At 34.1% G+C, this 15,878-nt stretch overlaps 2 protein-coding genes across 3 annotated transcripts; both read left to right on the top strand.

The window, feature by feature from the left end:
* The first annotated feature begins 805 nt into the window (after positions 1-805).
* Positions 806-9,545, top strand: LOC110714601 (SPX domain-containing membrane protein At4g22990-like). Of its 2 annotated transcripts, none has more exons than XM_021893145.1 (11): positions 806-1,528; positions 2,261-2,331; positions 2,814-2,934; positions 3,533-3,844; positions 4,244-4,348; positions 4,533-4,987; positions 5,544-5,842; positions 6,552-6,751; positions 7,284-7,474; positions 7,998-8,131; positions 8,396-9,545. In XM_021893145.1, the coding sequence occupies exons 2-11, from the start codon at positions 2,279-2,281 to the stop codon at positions 8,632-8,634; spliced, it is 2,109 nt and encodes a 702-aa protein (XP_021748837.1). In that variant the 5' UTR covers positions 806-1,528; positions 2,261-2,278; the 3' UTR covers positions 8,635-9,545. The 2 variants fall into 2 exon arrangements, with proteins under 2 accessions (XP_021748837.1, XP_021748838.1); XM_021893146.1 differs by having other exon boundaries at positions 810-1,528; positions 6,561-6,751; positions 8,396-9,542.
* Positions 9,546-9,898: 353 nt separating this feature from the next.
* LOC110714602 (ATPase ASNA1 homolog) lies at positions 9,899-15,087 on the top strand. The gene is made up of 7 exons (XM_021893148.1): positions 9,899-10,418; positions 11,780-11,901; positions 12,959-13,109; positions 13,307-13,417; positions 13,842-13,980; positions 14,073-14,188; positions 14,557-15,087. The coding sequence occupies exons 1-7, from the start codon at positions 10,146-10,148 to the stop codon at positions 14,731-14,733; spliced, it is 1,089 nt and encodes a 362-aa protein (XP_021748840.1). The 5' UTR covers positions 9,899-10,145; the 3' UTR covers positions 14,734-15,087.
* Positions 15,088-15,878: the final 791 nt, after the last annotated feature.

Below are 15,878 nucleotides of genomic sequence, written 5' to 3'. Positions count from 1 at the left end.
ATCTTTGATTCATTATCTTTAATTTCTTAATATTTAAAAGTAATGGAATATAGAAAATATTTTGAATGAAAAAAAACATCAAATTTTAATAAAGAGTCTACATAATTATATTTGTTCTTACATACTCTGTACCGTGTTAAGATTTGGGCTATTTAATCAAGAAATTGATCGAAATAGGGTACGTACCGTTACTACCACAATCAAGACCAATTATCCAAATCGTTATTACGAAAGTGCCATGTACCACTTTGGTGATGGTGACACATAGACATTAAATAAAGATTGATGCAACTTGCCACTTTTAAAATTTTATTTTATTTTATATATATATATATATATATATATGTATATATATATATATTTAATAGGAGAGCATATCAAGACTTTATTAGCTCACACTAAGAGCATCAAAACCTTTTTTATATCAATAAAAAATGAGCATATATTTTTCTAAATAACATGGGATAGTAATAATATATTGTTTTCTTCAACTTAATTTCAGTCCAGCTCAGTTTCTAATTTCATTCTCTCATATAAACAGTTCACTTCAACTTAGCTCCAATCAGTTCCATAAATCAAAACAGGACCGAATTCTTATTTTAATTTTTTTTTTGACAAAGACTGCACAACCAATTACTATCACAAAACATGAAAACATCAAGTACTCCGTAATGAATAAGTGCAAAGTACGAATGATAACTACTGTATCTTACGGAATACAATTTAGAGCATGTGAAATTAATCCTTAATAGCAACACTTTTGGAGAGTAGGGGTGGAAATTCCATCATTCTTCTCTTCACACCTAAAAAATCCAGTTCGCTAACCCGATTTGAGTTAATTTGTGTCAAGCTCCTACTCGAAAATACGCAAAGGTTGTTATATATACCCTAACTCCCCAAGTATATAATACTTCCAAGATATGTTTTGCTTAATGCGATGTTGAATGAGGGTGGTTATTACTCATTTAATCATCAAATGAAAAAAAATTAAAAAAATTGATATAGCTTACTCCCGAGTATACATAAAACTTTAACTTTTACAGCAAATACTTTTTTTTATTTTTTTCTCTATCTTTATTCTTTTAAAAAATCATTTAAGAGACCGTGAAAATAAAAGTGTAACAACAAAAAAAAAATGGAGGAAGTATATGTTTTCTAATTCTCCCTAACCTTATCAAAATATAAAAATTAGATTTTCAATAAAAAAATAAAATTAAAATCGGGTTTAAATAAATAGTTCGTAAGAAAGGAAGCAGAGTACAACAACAAACGTTAATAGGCGCGAGCACTTCCCTCAAAATCACTCACTCACTCACTCACTCACTCACTCACTCTCTTTCCTTCCTTCTTCTCCAGCCATACTCATTTTTCTCTCTCCTCAACCTCAACCATTATTATTCCTCATTTAGCTTAATTACTCCCTAATTTAATCACTCTTTCTTGCTTAATTTCTTTCAAAAAATGTCCAAATTATCCTAAATTTCAGTATACTGCTCTACAACATCCTTGATTTTTCTGCCGCTTTAAGGTTCTCTTTTTCTCTTATTTTGAATTTTTTTAAAATTTAATTCATGAATAGTTTCATGTTTTATTTTTATTAATGGAAAAATGGAAAATAATGCATTTTCGTAATATTTTTATTTAAAAATGTTTGAACAAATGTTGGTATTATTCTAGGGTTATTTTTGTTTGATTATGAAATTTAATGGATGAAATGAAATCAGATATTGTGTGTATTTACGTGAAATGAACACCGCTTGTCAGAATCACAAAATGCAAACAAACTTTATTTTTGTTTTGGATTTTTGTGTCCTTAAAAAAACAAGAAAAAAAAAAAAACAGTGTCAGATTATAACTCTGTATTTATCAATGGTGATCACTTATTTAGAAGTATTACAGTAATGGAAATATCATACATAGTAGTCTTAGTAGAGATGAATGGTATTTGAATTAATGAACATAGTTTTCGCCTTTTCGGTCTTCACGGCCCGTTTGGTGGAATTTGTTTTATACATTCGGGGTGCACCGTACACCCAACTAATGCAAGGTTAGTTAACAAAATACTCGTGGCTGTATGGTATACCCGGGTGTATATAACAATCTCTTCCCCTTTGGTAGCTGGTAAATCCGGTAATATATATTTGTAATGGGAATAAAATTGTTTGTAGTTATATAAGAAGTAAATATGAATAAATTAGATTTTCTGCATTTTATTAACTTATGATGTTTTTTTTTTTTTTTTTTTTTTTTTTCATGGTAGTGTAATAAGCTTCCCAGGATGGTGGCCTTTGGGAAAAAGCTAAAAGAAACTCAAATTGAAGAATGGCAGGGGTAATTTTTTATTCATATTTTGCTTAATAGTTAGATTAATGTGTATTTTAATTTTATGTTTATACTGTAATATATGTGATTTTGTTATGTTCTATTAGATTAATTGACTAAAAAGTAAGAACAATAGCCATTATTAAAAAAGTTAATTTTGGAGGGGGTGGGGTTGTTATTTATGTAGCATGCTGAATTCATGTTTTGTGATTGTTGTAAGGTGGGGTGAAAAAAATCAATCTGGTGGTTGGGTTAATGGAAATTATTGCATATTGAACGAGTCGGTCGTTGTACTGAGAAATTTAGACGTAGACATTTGTGGTGGGTGATAACAGAAGATATATTCTAGTGGTTTCCTTGCAAAAAACATGTGTTATATGCTTTCCTTCCGGCTTACAGTTTCCTGTACCTTGTCGCGGTTACACAGTTGATTTAAGCCTCTATGGTAGTTACTGGACTTATTTTTTGTTTTTATTCTTGTTTACATTAAGGTACTATATTAACTACAAGTTTCTAAAGAAGAAGGTCAATCAATATTCTCGACAAATTGAGAATGGCTCGGGTGATCATCTTCTTGTTCTGAAGGATTTTTCGTTTATGCTGGATAATCAGGTATTACAAACAGATATATTGTTTGTTGCACACTTTAGTATAGAGACCCTTTATCTGGATGGTTTGTTCTGAACTTCTGATCATACTTTTGGGTTTGGGCTGGCATGGACAGTATTGAACTTCTGATCGTACCTTTCTAGGCCTACTACTTGATCAAATTAATGCAGATGATGTATGAGACTTATTCTGACAACTGAAGTTGTTACATTATGAGAAACTAAACAAAGCACTTTATTAATGCTTTCAAGAAATAGAAAGAATGGGTTATTATATGAAATTATTATATGTGAAGCTGGTTGTAAAACATGGCTTACATGCTTAATGATGATATATTATAGTGATCTCGTCTAATGCTTAATTCGCTTGCATAAAGCCCATGCCTAGAAGAGGCCAAGATATATCTTTAATCACTCAGAGGCCATTTGCTTGTTATTTCCTTTGCTTTATGGGTGAAGCTGCAAATATGCTTCTGTTGCATCTTACGCTGCCTTAACACTGGAATTACATTATACTTTTGGAATCTTGATGAACTTTTTGGTCATTGTTTGGCTTGAGGAGGTCAAGTGCTTAATGTTGATATTCCCTTACATGTAAACAGCTTGAGAAGATTGTCTTGTTCATGCTAGAGCAACAAGGGCTACTTGCAAAGAGGTTGTCTGCTCTCAGGGAACAGCAAGATACTGCATTTCAGCAGGGAACCATTCTTGATGTGTCTGAAGTACGTGAAGCATATCGTGCTGTGGGACAAGACCTGTTGAGGCTTCTCTTCTTTGTTGAAATGAATGCTATAGGTTTGCGGAAGATCTTAAAAAAATTTGATAAACGCTTGGGCTATGGCTTCACCAATTATTATGTCAAAACTCGAGCTAATCATCCTTATTCACAGCTGCAACAAATATTCAAGCATGTGGTAATACCCTGAGTTCTGCTCATAAAATGACAAATTGCACTTGGCCTTTCTTAATTGGCTTCATTTTTGCTTGTATTTGTTTTCACATTGCAATTTAAGGCATGAAGGATCCTTGATAGTTGATACTTTTGTGATCTCGATCTTGAAATTTGGTGGATAATATATCTAAATTCACATGTACTTCTTATTCTCAGAGGGATTACTGGCGTCTTATAGAAATTTGTATCATGGACTTGGGAGTATGCTTATGATGAGCAGATTTGATGACTTATCAAGAATCATGATTATCATTTCCTTCTTGTGATACCATTACAAGATTGACTTTCTGAGACTGAAGGGAAATCATGCGCTCCCTTGATGTTGTTTCACTAGTAACCTTCTATTTTGCTGAACATGCAGGGTTTTGGGGCTGTTGTGGGAGCCATATCCCGCAATCTTGCAGATCTTCAGGACAACGAAGGAAGCTATGTATCAATATATGACCAACCAATTCTTCATCTCCAGGTCTCACTTATACAATTACTTCGTATTATTAGTGCTGCTGCTTCATATCATGCTAAATTACCAGATATTCTCATATCTTAGTTCTTCAAGGAGAAACATAATTTATCAGCTGAACCTTCTCTAAAATTTTCTGAACAGAGATGCAATGTGGCATTTCTTGACTATAATAGTGTATTGTTTGCAGGATCCTGTTGTGACTTCCATTCGAGCAGCTGTAGATAGGCTGACAAATTCAACAAATTTCCTTAATTTCATGGGGAAACATGCTATGATAATGCAAGAAGATCTACCAAGCCCATCTCAGGATGATGTTGATGATCAGGCATTTGATTTAATGTCCCTTATGTTAAACTTGATGAACACATTCCTATACATGGTCAATACATACATTATTGTCCCCACAGCCGATAGTTATTCTCTAAGCCTTGGTGCTGCAGCAACTGTTTGTGGGGCAGTGATTGGATCAATGGCTGTTGCCCAAATGTTCTCTTCTGTCTACCTCAGTGCATGGTCAAATAAATCATATAAGAAACCCCTTGTGTTTAGCAGTGTTCTTCTCCTTGTTGGAAATGTCCTGTATGCACTGGCATATGACCTTGACTCCATATCAATACTTCTCATTGGCCGTGTCTTCTGTGGGTAATAAATTTTAACCTTTACTATCATTTTGTATTTTTAATACTTGTAGAAAATTCTATACACCTGTTTTTCTTTTACTTAAGATCCATGTTTCCTCAGATACATGTTTTTATATTATTCATCATGTCCTAGGTAGCTTTGCTCTTTGAGAATTTTGGTGCTCTTTTTAAACAAAATAACTGTCCTTGGTTTGAGCCACTTAGTGAGTTCATGCATATTTAGGATGAAAATGAAACAAGGGCCAGGAAACTAAGGGGGTTTGAGCTTTATAACGTAAACAACAGAAATAGGGAACCTAATGGAACTATGGAAGAAATTTAGATGCCTAAATTTCTCAATGGAAACTCTTCATGCTAATCTTCTAGGTATTAATTGAATCTAGCTCTCTGTTGGTATTGGATGGAGACTGTGACGTTTGCAAGTCGAACCTTTTGCATTTCAGTAGGTCATACACTAAAATCTAGTTCAACTTGTTTAAAACCTCTTTATTACATATATACATTGCTTTGATTTTGAAAGGGATCTCATTCTTGGAATTCGGATGTCATTAATTCAGGTTGGGTTCTGCTAGGGCTGTAAATAGGCGTTACATTAGTGATTGTGTGCCACCAAAATTACGAATGAAGGCATCTGCAGGTTTTGTTACTGCCAGTGCACTTGGAATGGCTTGTGGTCCTGCTCTTGCTTGTTTATTCCAAGCCAAATTCAAATTGTTCAAACTAACATTCAATGATGACACTTTACCTGGATGGTTTATGGCGCTGGCATGGCTTGTTTACCTATTGTGTCTTTGCATATCATTTAAAGAACCTCCCCAGCCTGAATGCAACATTGTACCTCAGGAATCGAATCGTGGTAAGTAATGGATCCATTGCTACTATGAATAGCCTGTTGCTGCATATTTTTTTTTACTTAATCACTGCTTATGTTTTGCCTCTGTACCTACTGTATGGGATGAGATACTTAAGGAACAAAAAAGACCAAGAAGACTTTGATGGAAAATATTGGAAACTCAAATATATCCTCCTTGAATCCCTTAGCTATCTCATGGTAGTATACTAGTATGTGAAAACTGAAGGTTGGTACGCATTTTTGCCAACTAAACCACAAGCTGTATTATCCTTTTTAGCTCTATGATTGAGGAAAGTCTTAAGTCATGCATGTACAGGGGACTTATTCTGGATAGGGGAAAAAACAGTGCAAAGTCTAGGATGCTAATTTTGACATCCCGAATTTCTGAGAATGAGTTGTAGTGGAATACCTTGAGCTCTCTAGCAACCTTAGAGGCTCATATGTGAAAATCATAACTCTTTCTTTTCTTTATTTTACAAGTATAATATAGAAAATCAAAACATTTTTGCACGTTAAAGTACCTTGGATAAGTGTGAATAACTAAATATACTGTCTGATTACCAAGTGCAAGCTGTCCTAAAAAAAACCAATCTTATAAACCCTCTTTTACTGACCTATTAGAGGAAGGTTTTATTTTGCCTCGTGTCATATTGTTTATGTGTTCAGTATCTCTTTTTGTCTTGCTATTGTCTAATTCTCTGTACCTGGTATGATACAAAAGGAAACAGGACACATAACGCAATGGAGAATGGTTTGGAGCAACCATTGCTTAAAAGCTCAGAGGAAAAACTACAGGATGATGATGACGAAGAAGGTCAAGACTTTGACCAATGTGATGAAGATTCTGATGAAAGCCATAAACCTGCTACCTCAATTGTAGCAGCTTATAGACTACTGACACCTTCAGTCAAGGTATGGATCGGAGTTCAGTTTATTTATTTTTGTAAATTGGTTTCCCTCTTTTTTTAACTATCAAGGAATAGTTACTCATGCATAAGCTTAGGACAATACCTTACCAATAGTGTAAAACTATACGGCCCTTGGAGTCATTACCAATATACCAGGGCTTGTATCCCCAAGGATGGATCTTAAGACGGACAGAGTTAAAACAACATCTTTCAAGCTGTGTTGCATAGATTTTGTCTATAGGACAGTCTCATAGCATTATGTATACTGTTATTTTACGCATAGGTATATTCAGTAAGTGAAAGATTATCTGTGGTTCTTCCTCTTTCCATATTGTTTTCTTCACTACTTAATGAAGCAACTCTTTAAGGAAATATGAATGGATGATTATTTATAAAATTATTATTAATAAATAACTGTTTGTGTGGCTAAACAAATCAGCTGGAATTTGTATGCTGCCTTAATAGTTTCTCTAGTAGTTCTATTCTTTGGTTGCAATGACAGATTTCTAAACTATTGTCCTTTTGCCTATTATCAGGCTCAACTACTGATTTATTTCATGCTCAAATATGCAATGGAGATACTACTAGCAGAATCAAGCATCATAACAGGATACTACTTTATGTGGTCTACCCAATATGTGGCACTTTTTCTTGCATGTCTTGGGCTAACAGTTCTCCCAGTCAATGTTCTAGTTGGAAACTACATCAGCAATATGTTTGAGGAAAGGTAAACATCAACTGAAACCTACAATGTTAATTGTTATTTCTTCCTCAGCTCACTGGTGGCTGTCCTGTCCCTTGATTATGATTAGGAATCACGTCAAGATATATGGACCTAGCTGTTTTGCTAGTTTGACTGGACGAAATTCAGTAATTCCTACAAAGTTAAAATCAGTTGCATAATATGAGTAGAGAGTATCAAATTGTCTTTTAAGTTCATTCTTTTTACGCTGTGTTCTTACTTCCAACTCTCGAGTGCCTGTTGTGATATTCTCCTTGAGACTTTTCAAAGTTTGACTAATTTACTATAATGGCAAAGACTAAAAAGTATGCTTGTAATTTGGTAAGCTCGTGTCACACTTTCTTGAGTACATTATTACATAAGGGTATAAATAATAGCCACATGGCACAATCATATCTGATAAATCTTCTATATCAATTACTCAAAGCATTGTGATCCCTTGATATTCAAGGGTGATATACTTATGTACTACTGCTCTAAAGTGATTCATGTGGACTACTTGATGCAGGCAAGTTTTGTTGACATCCGAGATCATTGTTTGCATAGGCATTGTCCTAAGCTTCAAGGTTGGAATACCTTATACAGTTCCACAGTATGTCATCTCAGCAATCCTCACATTTGTATCTGCTGAAGTACTCGAAGGTAGTTCTTATTTTCCTTAATGTTCCCCCCCCCCCTTTTTTTCCTGCATTTCATCCACATTTTTCCTTGGAAAATTTGATGAAAATGTGATTAGGGAAGTCAGAATAGTGCAAATAGCAATTTTTTCTCAGCCCTCTAAATCTCTCTAATCAACTAGCTATATGCATAGTACTGTTTTTCTCTTGCATTGTGTATATTATGTGTCTATAGATTGCCATAGCTCTATTTACTTCATTCGTTAAAGTACTTGATAAATGCTTGCAGGTGTCAATCTATCACTTTTGTCTCGAGTTATGTCATCGAGGTTAGCTCGTGGGACCTACAATGGTGGACTGCTTTCTACAGAAGCAGGGACCCTAGCTCGAGTAGTTGCTGATGGTACGATAACTCTGGCTGGGTTATGGGGTGAAAGCAAGCTTTTGAATCTTACTCTCTTTCCTTCTCTTCTGATTTGCATCTCCTCAATCATAGCTACCTGCTTCACATATAATTCTATGTACTGAGTCCCAAAAGAAAGTTTAACCTCCTCATGTTTGCAAGGAAATTGTACAGCTGATAGGGTCATCGATAATTAGGGAGTAAAAGCCCGTGACAAGCTTTCCAAATGCCGGCTATATTCCTTTTTAACATATGTTTCCTGCTCCTCATTGCCTCAACTAAATGTGTCAGCAATGGACACTTACAGACTGTTGAAAATACTTCTGTACTTGCTTATTTAGTCATGACAGCAAGGTGTAAGGCAACACTCTGCACTCAGGAACTCACAATTGATATTCTCCGGGAAGCACTGTGCTAATGAATCAACCAGCAGAATTCTTCAGCAATGCAGGTTATTGTCATTCTGCGGGAGGCTTAACATGTGGATTAGATCTGATTGTTGTATACTCCAAGCCAGCATATGCTAAAAGTATTGATAATATCTATCCTACATTCGGGTGTAAAATTACATGATATCCTTTCATAGGCTGAAAAAGAACTCTTTTGGTCGCATGAAAGGGCCACGCAGAAGATTGTGGGGTCATATTGCTGCTCAGTGTGCTCTCAGGCCATATTAATCCTTAATCATATGTGCCTTTAATTTTACACTATTCTCAGTAACAAATATACAATATGTACTATGTAATACTCGTATGTATTAATGAATAAAAAGTTTATCTTCAGAGTATGACACAATATGTGACTCATGCTAAGAGATTTTTTTTTTTTTTTCACCTCATCAGAAGTTTATTTCTTTTCTAAATTTCTATATAATGAGGAGTCTTTTTCAAATTTAAATTGTTCATCAAACAATTGTCATTTGCTCCATAACAAACTAGCAAAAAGCTTATTGAACAAGATGTTGAGGAGGCCAGGAGGGTGTTTTATACAAGTTTGCGAGAATTGGGTGAAAATGAGAGCATTTCTTATCCCATTGGTAACAAAATTCATGATACAAAAGTTATAATATGGGTTTAAATACTCAAGAACTGCAATATCCATCTCATATTTCACTCTTTTCCCCTCTATTTTTGTGACAGTTCGTTAGATTGACGTAACTACCTTGATTATTATGAAGTCACTTTTTCATTAAAAAAAATTTAACTATTTAAAGTCGCTTAAACTTATACACAACCTCTCAAAAAAAAATTATACAGAATAGTAATTATTTAAAACCGATTAAAGTAAATTAAATTAAATACTATTAATTTTTAAATACGCATATAAGAATTTCTCATTCCCACATTGCACCTTAGATTCACCCCGAATGAAATAGTGGAAATCTAAGGAAGTAAAGTATTACAAAAAAAAAAAAAAAAAAAGTAAGAAAATAAATCCAGGAAGAACCAAAGAAGAAACAACTGAGGGGAGAAAAGGTAATTTTATTGCAAATATCCATAAAAACAAGCAAATTCACGATTCAGCAATATCGTTTCCAAAAAACCCATCAATTTCCTGTATTTCTTCTTATTTCAAATCTAACCCAGAAAAATCAACCCCATAAATTGAGGAGAGAGAAAGCTTGGATCTTTCATCAATGGCGTCAGATCAAGAAACAACCCAGGAAATGCCAGAAGGAACATTGCAGAACATTCTAGACCAAGAAAGCCTGAAATGGGTATTTGTAGGAGGCAAAGGTGGTGTTGGGAAGACAACTTGTAGCTCAATCCTTGCCATTCTTCTTGCAAGTGTTCGACCTTCTGTTCTTATCATCTCCACTGATCCTGCCCACAATCTTAGCGATGCTTTTCAACAGCGTTTTACCAAGACTCCTACTCTTGTTAATGGCTTCCCCAATCTCTTTGCCATGGTAATTTCCTTGCTCTTTGATTGATTTTATTTTGTGGGGTGTTCTTAATTTGCCAATTTACAAAATGGGGATTTTTTGGGGTGTAATTTGATATGAATTTAAGGGAACTGAAATGATTTTTTGATTTTTTTTGGAGTGATGGTTAAAATGCAATATGATATTTGATGAAGTAGAGAGATCATCAGTTGTTGAGGAATGAAATTGTGTTTGTTTAATTAGGGTGAGATTGCATGTTTTTGGGATTATTTTAGTTGATTGGTTTTCAGCAATTGTAGATGGTATTCTGTCCCAGGTCTTAGATATTGCCCCCAAAACTGTACAATCTAAACTAGCTGACATCAACCGTCTTCTAAATGATGGTATTTTCAGTTGTTGTTTCCACCCTTTTCATGTAAAATTTCACTTGCTATAAAATTGCAAGTTGGAAGTTTTCTTTGTTTTTATTTTGAATGGGGACTAAATGGTTTCTTTTCTTGTTGAGCCATTGACTTCAACCTGATATGATTTCACTAGCTTACTAAAAGGAAGGAAATTTACTTGGTTAAGGGAAGAAGTTTGTAGTACAGAAGAAGTGGATTAAAGGGTGTGAGGTTGAGAGTGTTGGGAGGGTTGTCTGTATACTGCCTGATCACAAAACACAAAACCTCGTATTTGCCCAATGCTCAAAAGCTGTTACATATCTGATGTACTGTCTGAGAGTGTCCTCTGCTTTTGTAGAAGTAATTTTAGAGTTTGCAAGTGCTCATGTCACATTTCGGATGTTTAAAAGAATGGTATTTCAGACACATGGAATTCAATTTATTTTTTTTTTGGTAAAAATTCTTACAGGTACAGGCCAATTGTTTGTGAGATAATCATATGTAGATGCCATTAAAGAATGTGGGTGCCTTGAAATTTTATTTGTTTTAAAATAAATGAGTAAATTATGTAAAATTATTGTTTTTTAGAAAAATTGTGGGTAAGTAAGTTGGATGGAGTCATTGTACTTTCTAAACTAGAGGTCTATAATGATGCATTTGAAAGAAAAAAGAGGAAAACGAAAATGAAAAAATGAAAAAAAGATCACACATATAACCAAAGGATTACTGTAAGTAATGTCGTGATGCATGTTGAATAGCTGAAACTAAATTATGATCTCTGAAAAGAATAGCCTAAGGGGATGATGGTATATGTATATGAGAAAAGAGGCATAAAGGAGGAGACAATTTTGATGTTTTAATATGCATGATAAAAAGCAAAATAATTGATCAATTTGACCTTTAATTTTGAAAAATGATGTATATTTGTTTGTAATTTTTGCTTTCCCTTATACTATAGTATATTGCTTAAATTTGATGTTGTCAACATACATTTACCTGTAGGAAGTGGATCCGTCTGTAGAGAATGATGATCTTTCTGCTGATGGGCAAGATAACTTTGTATCTGAGCTAGCAAATGCAATTCCTGGAATCGATGAAGCCATGAGTTTTGCAGAAATGCTGAAGTGAGTATTCTGTCTACCACTGGACTCAGGATTTTGTCCTACTCTCACGTTTGTGCTAGGTCTTTTTTCAGTGTATAGTTATTGTCATTTTGTTTGTAGTAAAGAAAAATTTAAAGAACATGGTTCTTTTCAGATAATAATTTTATTTTTTGGGGCGGGGGGTGGGGGGATGGTGTGTTTACATGCTGTCAGTTACCGCAAGGGCGCCAATTGAATTTCTAATTTGTGCTTGGCCTACTTCCAAATTACTTGGGTTCTCACTGAACCTCTAAATGCAGTGTAGAATGCTCATAGAGAGCCAAGGATTCAGTCACACCATTGGTATTGTGTTAGCACTTGTGATCTGACTTGCCATTGAGCCATTTCTGTGCTGTTGCTCGTAGTCGGTGAAGATGAGAGGTTTTATCTAGCCTTTAAGACATTCATTACACTGCTATGGATTAAAGATACTTCACTCAAACTGACCCTTCCTCCTAGGCGCTAGCATGAAAAGACAATTTTTCTAAAAAGGTGAAATCTAATTGGAGTTGGCAGTGCCTTTTCCTGTTTGTTTACATATTTTGATGTTAATATCATGGATTAGAAAGCTGCTTTCATGTATAATAATCCCATCTCTTTAAAAAAGATGATATCCTAGACTATTCAAAAATGACTGGGCTATCTGGTGTATAAGCATTTATGAAAGAAAATCAATTAAAACAAAATTCATGGATCCAATCAGAAAACCAATTGTAGTGTCTTTTGTAATAGAGAAAGTGATTCCATATCTTTACCTGGGCATAGCGGGTAAATGGTATGAGTAATGATTGGCTTGCTAGGCATTTTAGCCAAATGGGTGAAATTTCAAATTAGTGATCTTTGTTCAGATATATCACAGTTTTTAGTTCAGTTCTCAAAAAATTGAGTACTAGCTAAGAGACATTTTTCTTTTAGCACATCCTCCATTGTACAAGGATGAGTGATTATATCTGCTTTGATTGCAGTTCATAATTCCTTTTTCTGGTAGCTTTATTGTGCAAGACATTTCCCTTGCTAATTATTGACTGTGTTATTGCAGATTAGTTCAAACCATGGATTACTCTGTCATAGTGTTTGATACAGCTCCCACAGGACACACTCTTCGTCTATTGCAATTTCCTTCCACATTAGAAAAGGGGTTGGCAAAAATGATGACCTTAAAGAACAAATTTGGGGGCTTATTAAGTCAGGTATGGCTGAATGATTTCCTGTGATGCATGAATACTTGAATAAAGATCTTGGCCTGTGCTATTGCAAGCCTCCTATGACATTCTTTTGTTGGGGGGAAGGGGTTACTGATCTTCAATGATGCAGTACATTGATCCTTGATGTCTAGCTACTAGACCTTATTCACAAGTAATTGTTTTGTTGTGAATTTTCATGCTAGATGACTCGTCTCTTTGGTGTTGAAGATGACTTTGGTGAAGATGCAATTCTTGGCAGGCTTGAAGGCATGAAAGAAGTAATTGAACAAGTTAACCAGCAGTTCAGGGATCCAGTAAGTCTGTTTGCTCCTGTTGCCCTACTCTTATTGACATCTCGCTGGTAATTTATATTGCGTGGGACTTTTTGTAGAAGCTTTAACTGTGAATTAATCCAGACTAACCAGGGAACAAAATTGCCAATTGACTAACTTTTGGTCCACTAGGAGAATTTAAAAACAGTAGAACATTATATCAGTTGTAGTTTAAAATCTTCTTTCCATTCTTGAATTTTGCTTTAAGTTTTTGTTGTAATGTTTGAAGCCATATTGGTTAACATAATCACCTGTCTTTATAATGTTGGTTATGATATAATATGCTTTCCTTTATTACAAGTGGCATTCATCCTGCTTTTAAATTTTTATAAACGATGTTTCTGTGAAATTCATCCTATTCTTAAATTTATTGCTTATCTTGATTTTTTTGACACTCATTTTGCAGGATATGACAACCTTTGTTTGTGTCTGCATTCCTGAGTTCTTATCACTGTATGAAACTGAGAGATTGGTGCAGGAACTTGCAAAGTTTGAGATTGATACTCACAATATCATCATCAATCAAGTTCTATTTGATGACGAAGGTACTATTTCTTGTATCTATACATATCAGGTTTTGTTTATTCTGCAACTTGAGATAATTGGCTTAACTCCATTTGAAATTTGGTGATTATAGTTGTTGATTCTAAGCTGCTGAAAGCAAGAATGCGAATGCAAGAGAGATATATTGATCAATTCTACATGTTGTATGAAGACTTCCACATTACAAAACTGCCGTTGATGCCAGAAGAGGTAGGTCCAGCTGAAACTAGTCTCTACCTTAAGTTCAGTCAGCGTAACTTTTTTCTCTTAAGTCGATGTGATAATAACTCCTCCCTCCATTTGGCATTAGGAGTCCCATATATATTACAAAGAATATACTTTGTACTGTTTTAGGTTCCTAACTTGGTAATGATTTGTTATAAAATTTTCAAGTATGCAACAATAAGTGATGGGGCAATATGAAATGACCCGCCTAATATAAAAAGTATTTTTGTTGAACTGTGTCATATCTTTAATTAGGAGGGATCAGGAAAACATGGCAATTAGTTTTTACATGTTAAAGTTATTACATTGTCGATTACCTTGATTGTAAAAACTTGATTGATTTTTGTATATAGGTCACTGGCTTACAAGCGTTGAGGTCATTTTCTCGACATTTCCTCTTACCATACGAACCTAAAATAAAAAAGGGAAGTGTTGAAGAATTGGAACTGAGGATAACTGAGTTAAAACTACAGTTGAAAACTGCAGAAGAGGAGCTGGAGAAGATACGAAAGGGTAAACAAAAGGTGTAAGCACGACGCATGAGACAAACATTTAATTTTGCCCTTTTTTTTTTTTCCTTGAAATCAGATTTTTTTTTTAGCTCTTCTTTTTCTTATTTGAGGGGTGCTGGGATAGGCAGGTGATAGCCCGGCCACTGGGGCTTGCCCGAGGATGGCCTATTCATTGATTCTTCACCAAGATGCATGTGTTTTATATAGGTCATTGTAACAAAGGGAATATGTTAAAGGGTAAACATAGTAGCATTATAGGATATTCTGTATTTTTCAATTTGTCATGCATCTTCTTGAACAGATGAACCTGACTCTCAAAGCACTTGGTAGAGTAATAAGATCAGTTATTATTACCTTATTGCCTTGGCTAAATAGTAGGGAATAATCACCAATAATTTTCGAGTTTGTAAAATTATTTTGTTAACATTATTTAGACCTAGAAAATTGGATTTGAACACAAAAGTACTCTATACGACATCACATAACCTAAATTTAGCCTGACCTTACAACAATAATGTGTAATAATCTTTGTTTTAACTTAACAAGCTTATTGACAATAGAATTGAATGAATTTGACCTTACGAAACTTGATTCGTACTTGATTACTAGCCCAAAATAAATGACCTAATACACAAACTCTACTTGGAATCACAAACTTGAATGTTTTAATGATATAGCACAACTTATCGTACTGTATTCATGTATTGTATTGATCAATTCTTGGTGTTTTTTTTTATTTATTTATTTTTAATAACAGTGTTGTTTTTTCTATTAGGGATTAATTACTATTGTTAAAGAGCAAAAAATTTCGACTCAACACCTACACCGTGAAATTATGAAATTACAAAAACTAAATTTGACTTTACTTTAACTAAATTATGAAATTACATAAACTATTAGGGATTAATTAATAGTGTTGTTTTTTCTATTAGGGAATAATTTTGCTTATTAAGCCTATTGATGCAATATGACTCACTAGCAAAAATTAATTAACCCAAAATCAATTACACTAAATTAAAATTCATGACCTAATACTAAAATTCTACATGAAATCATGTAACTTGAATTTCATGGTGACTTAAGCAATCAACGTTTGATAATTATTCATCATAATAAGACTATAATTTGGGAATAGTTTTGGTAATTGAATCAAATATGATTCA

Source organism: Chenopodium quinoa, unplaced genomic scaffold, assembly GCF_001683475.1.
Source record: "Chenopodium quinoa cultivar QQ74 unplaced genomic scaffold, ASM168347v1, whole genome shotgun sequence".
Taxonomy (NCBI): domain Eukaryota; kingdom Viridiplantae; phylum Streptophyta; class Magnoliopsida; order Caryophyllales; family Amaranthaceae; genus Chenopodium; species Chenopodium quinoa.
The sequence above is the reverse complement of the archived record's forward strand: the minus strand, read 5'-3'. Positions and strand labels throughout refer to the sequence as shown.

What these genes read in the sequence shown, in the direction of transcription:
- LOC110714601 (XM_021893145.1), top strand. Translation starts at nt 2,279, where the DNA reads ATGGTGGCCTTTGGGAAAAAGCTAAAAGAAACTCAAATTGAAGAATGG. An exon ending in AACCAATTCTTCATCTCCAG is followed by an intron (nt 4,349 to 4,532) that starts GTCTCACTTATA and finishes TATTGTTTGCAG; the next exon opens with GATCCTGTTGTGACTTCCAT. An exon ending in AGCAATATGTTTGAGGAAAG is followed by an intron (nt 7,475 to 7,997) that starts GTAAACATCAAC and finishes TACTTGATGCAG; the next exon opens with GCAAGTTTTGTTGACATCCG.
- LOC110714602 (XM_021893148.1), top strand. Translation starts at nt 10,146, where the DNA reads ATGGCGTCAGATCAAGAAACAACCCAGGAAATGCCAGAAGGAACATTG. An exon ending in AGTTCTATTTGATGACGAAG is followed by an intron (nt 13,981 to 14,072) that starts GTACTATTTCTT and finishes TGGTGATTATAG; the next exon opens with TTGTTGATTCTAAGCTGCTG. An exon ending in TGCCGTTGATGCCAGAAGAG is followed by an intron (nt 14,189 to 14,556) that starts GTAGGTCCAGCT and finishes TTTTGTATATAG; the next exon opens with GTCACTGGCTTACAAGCGTT.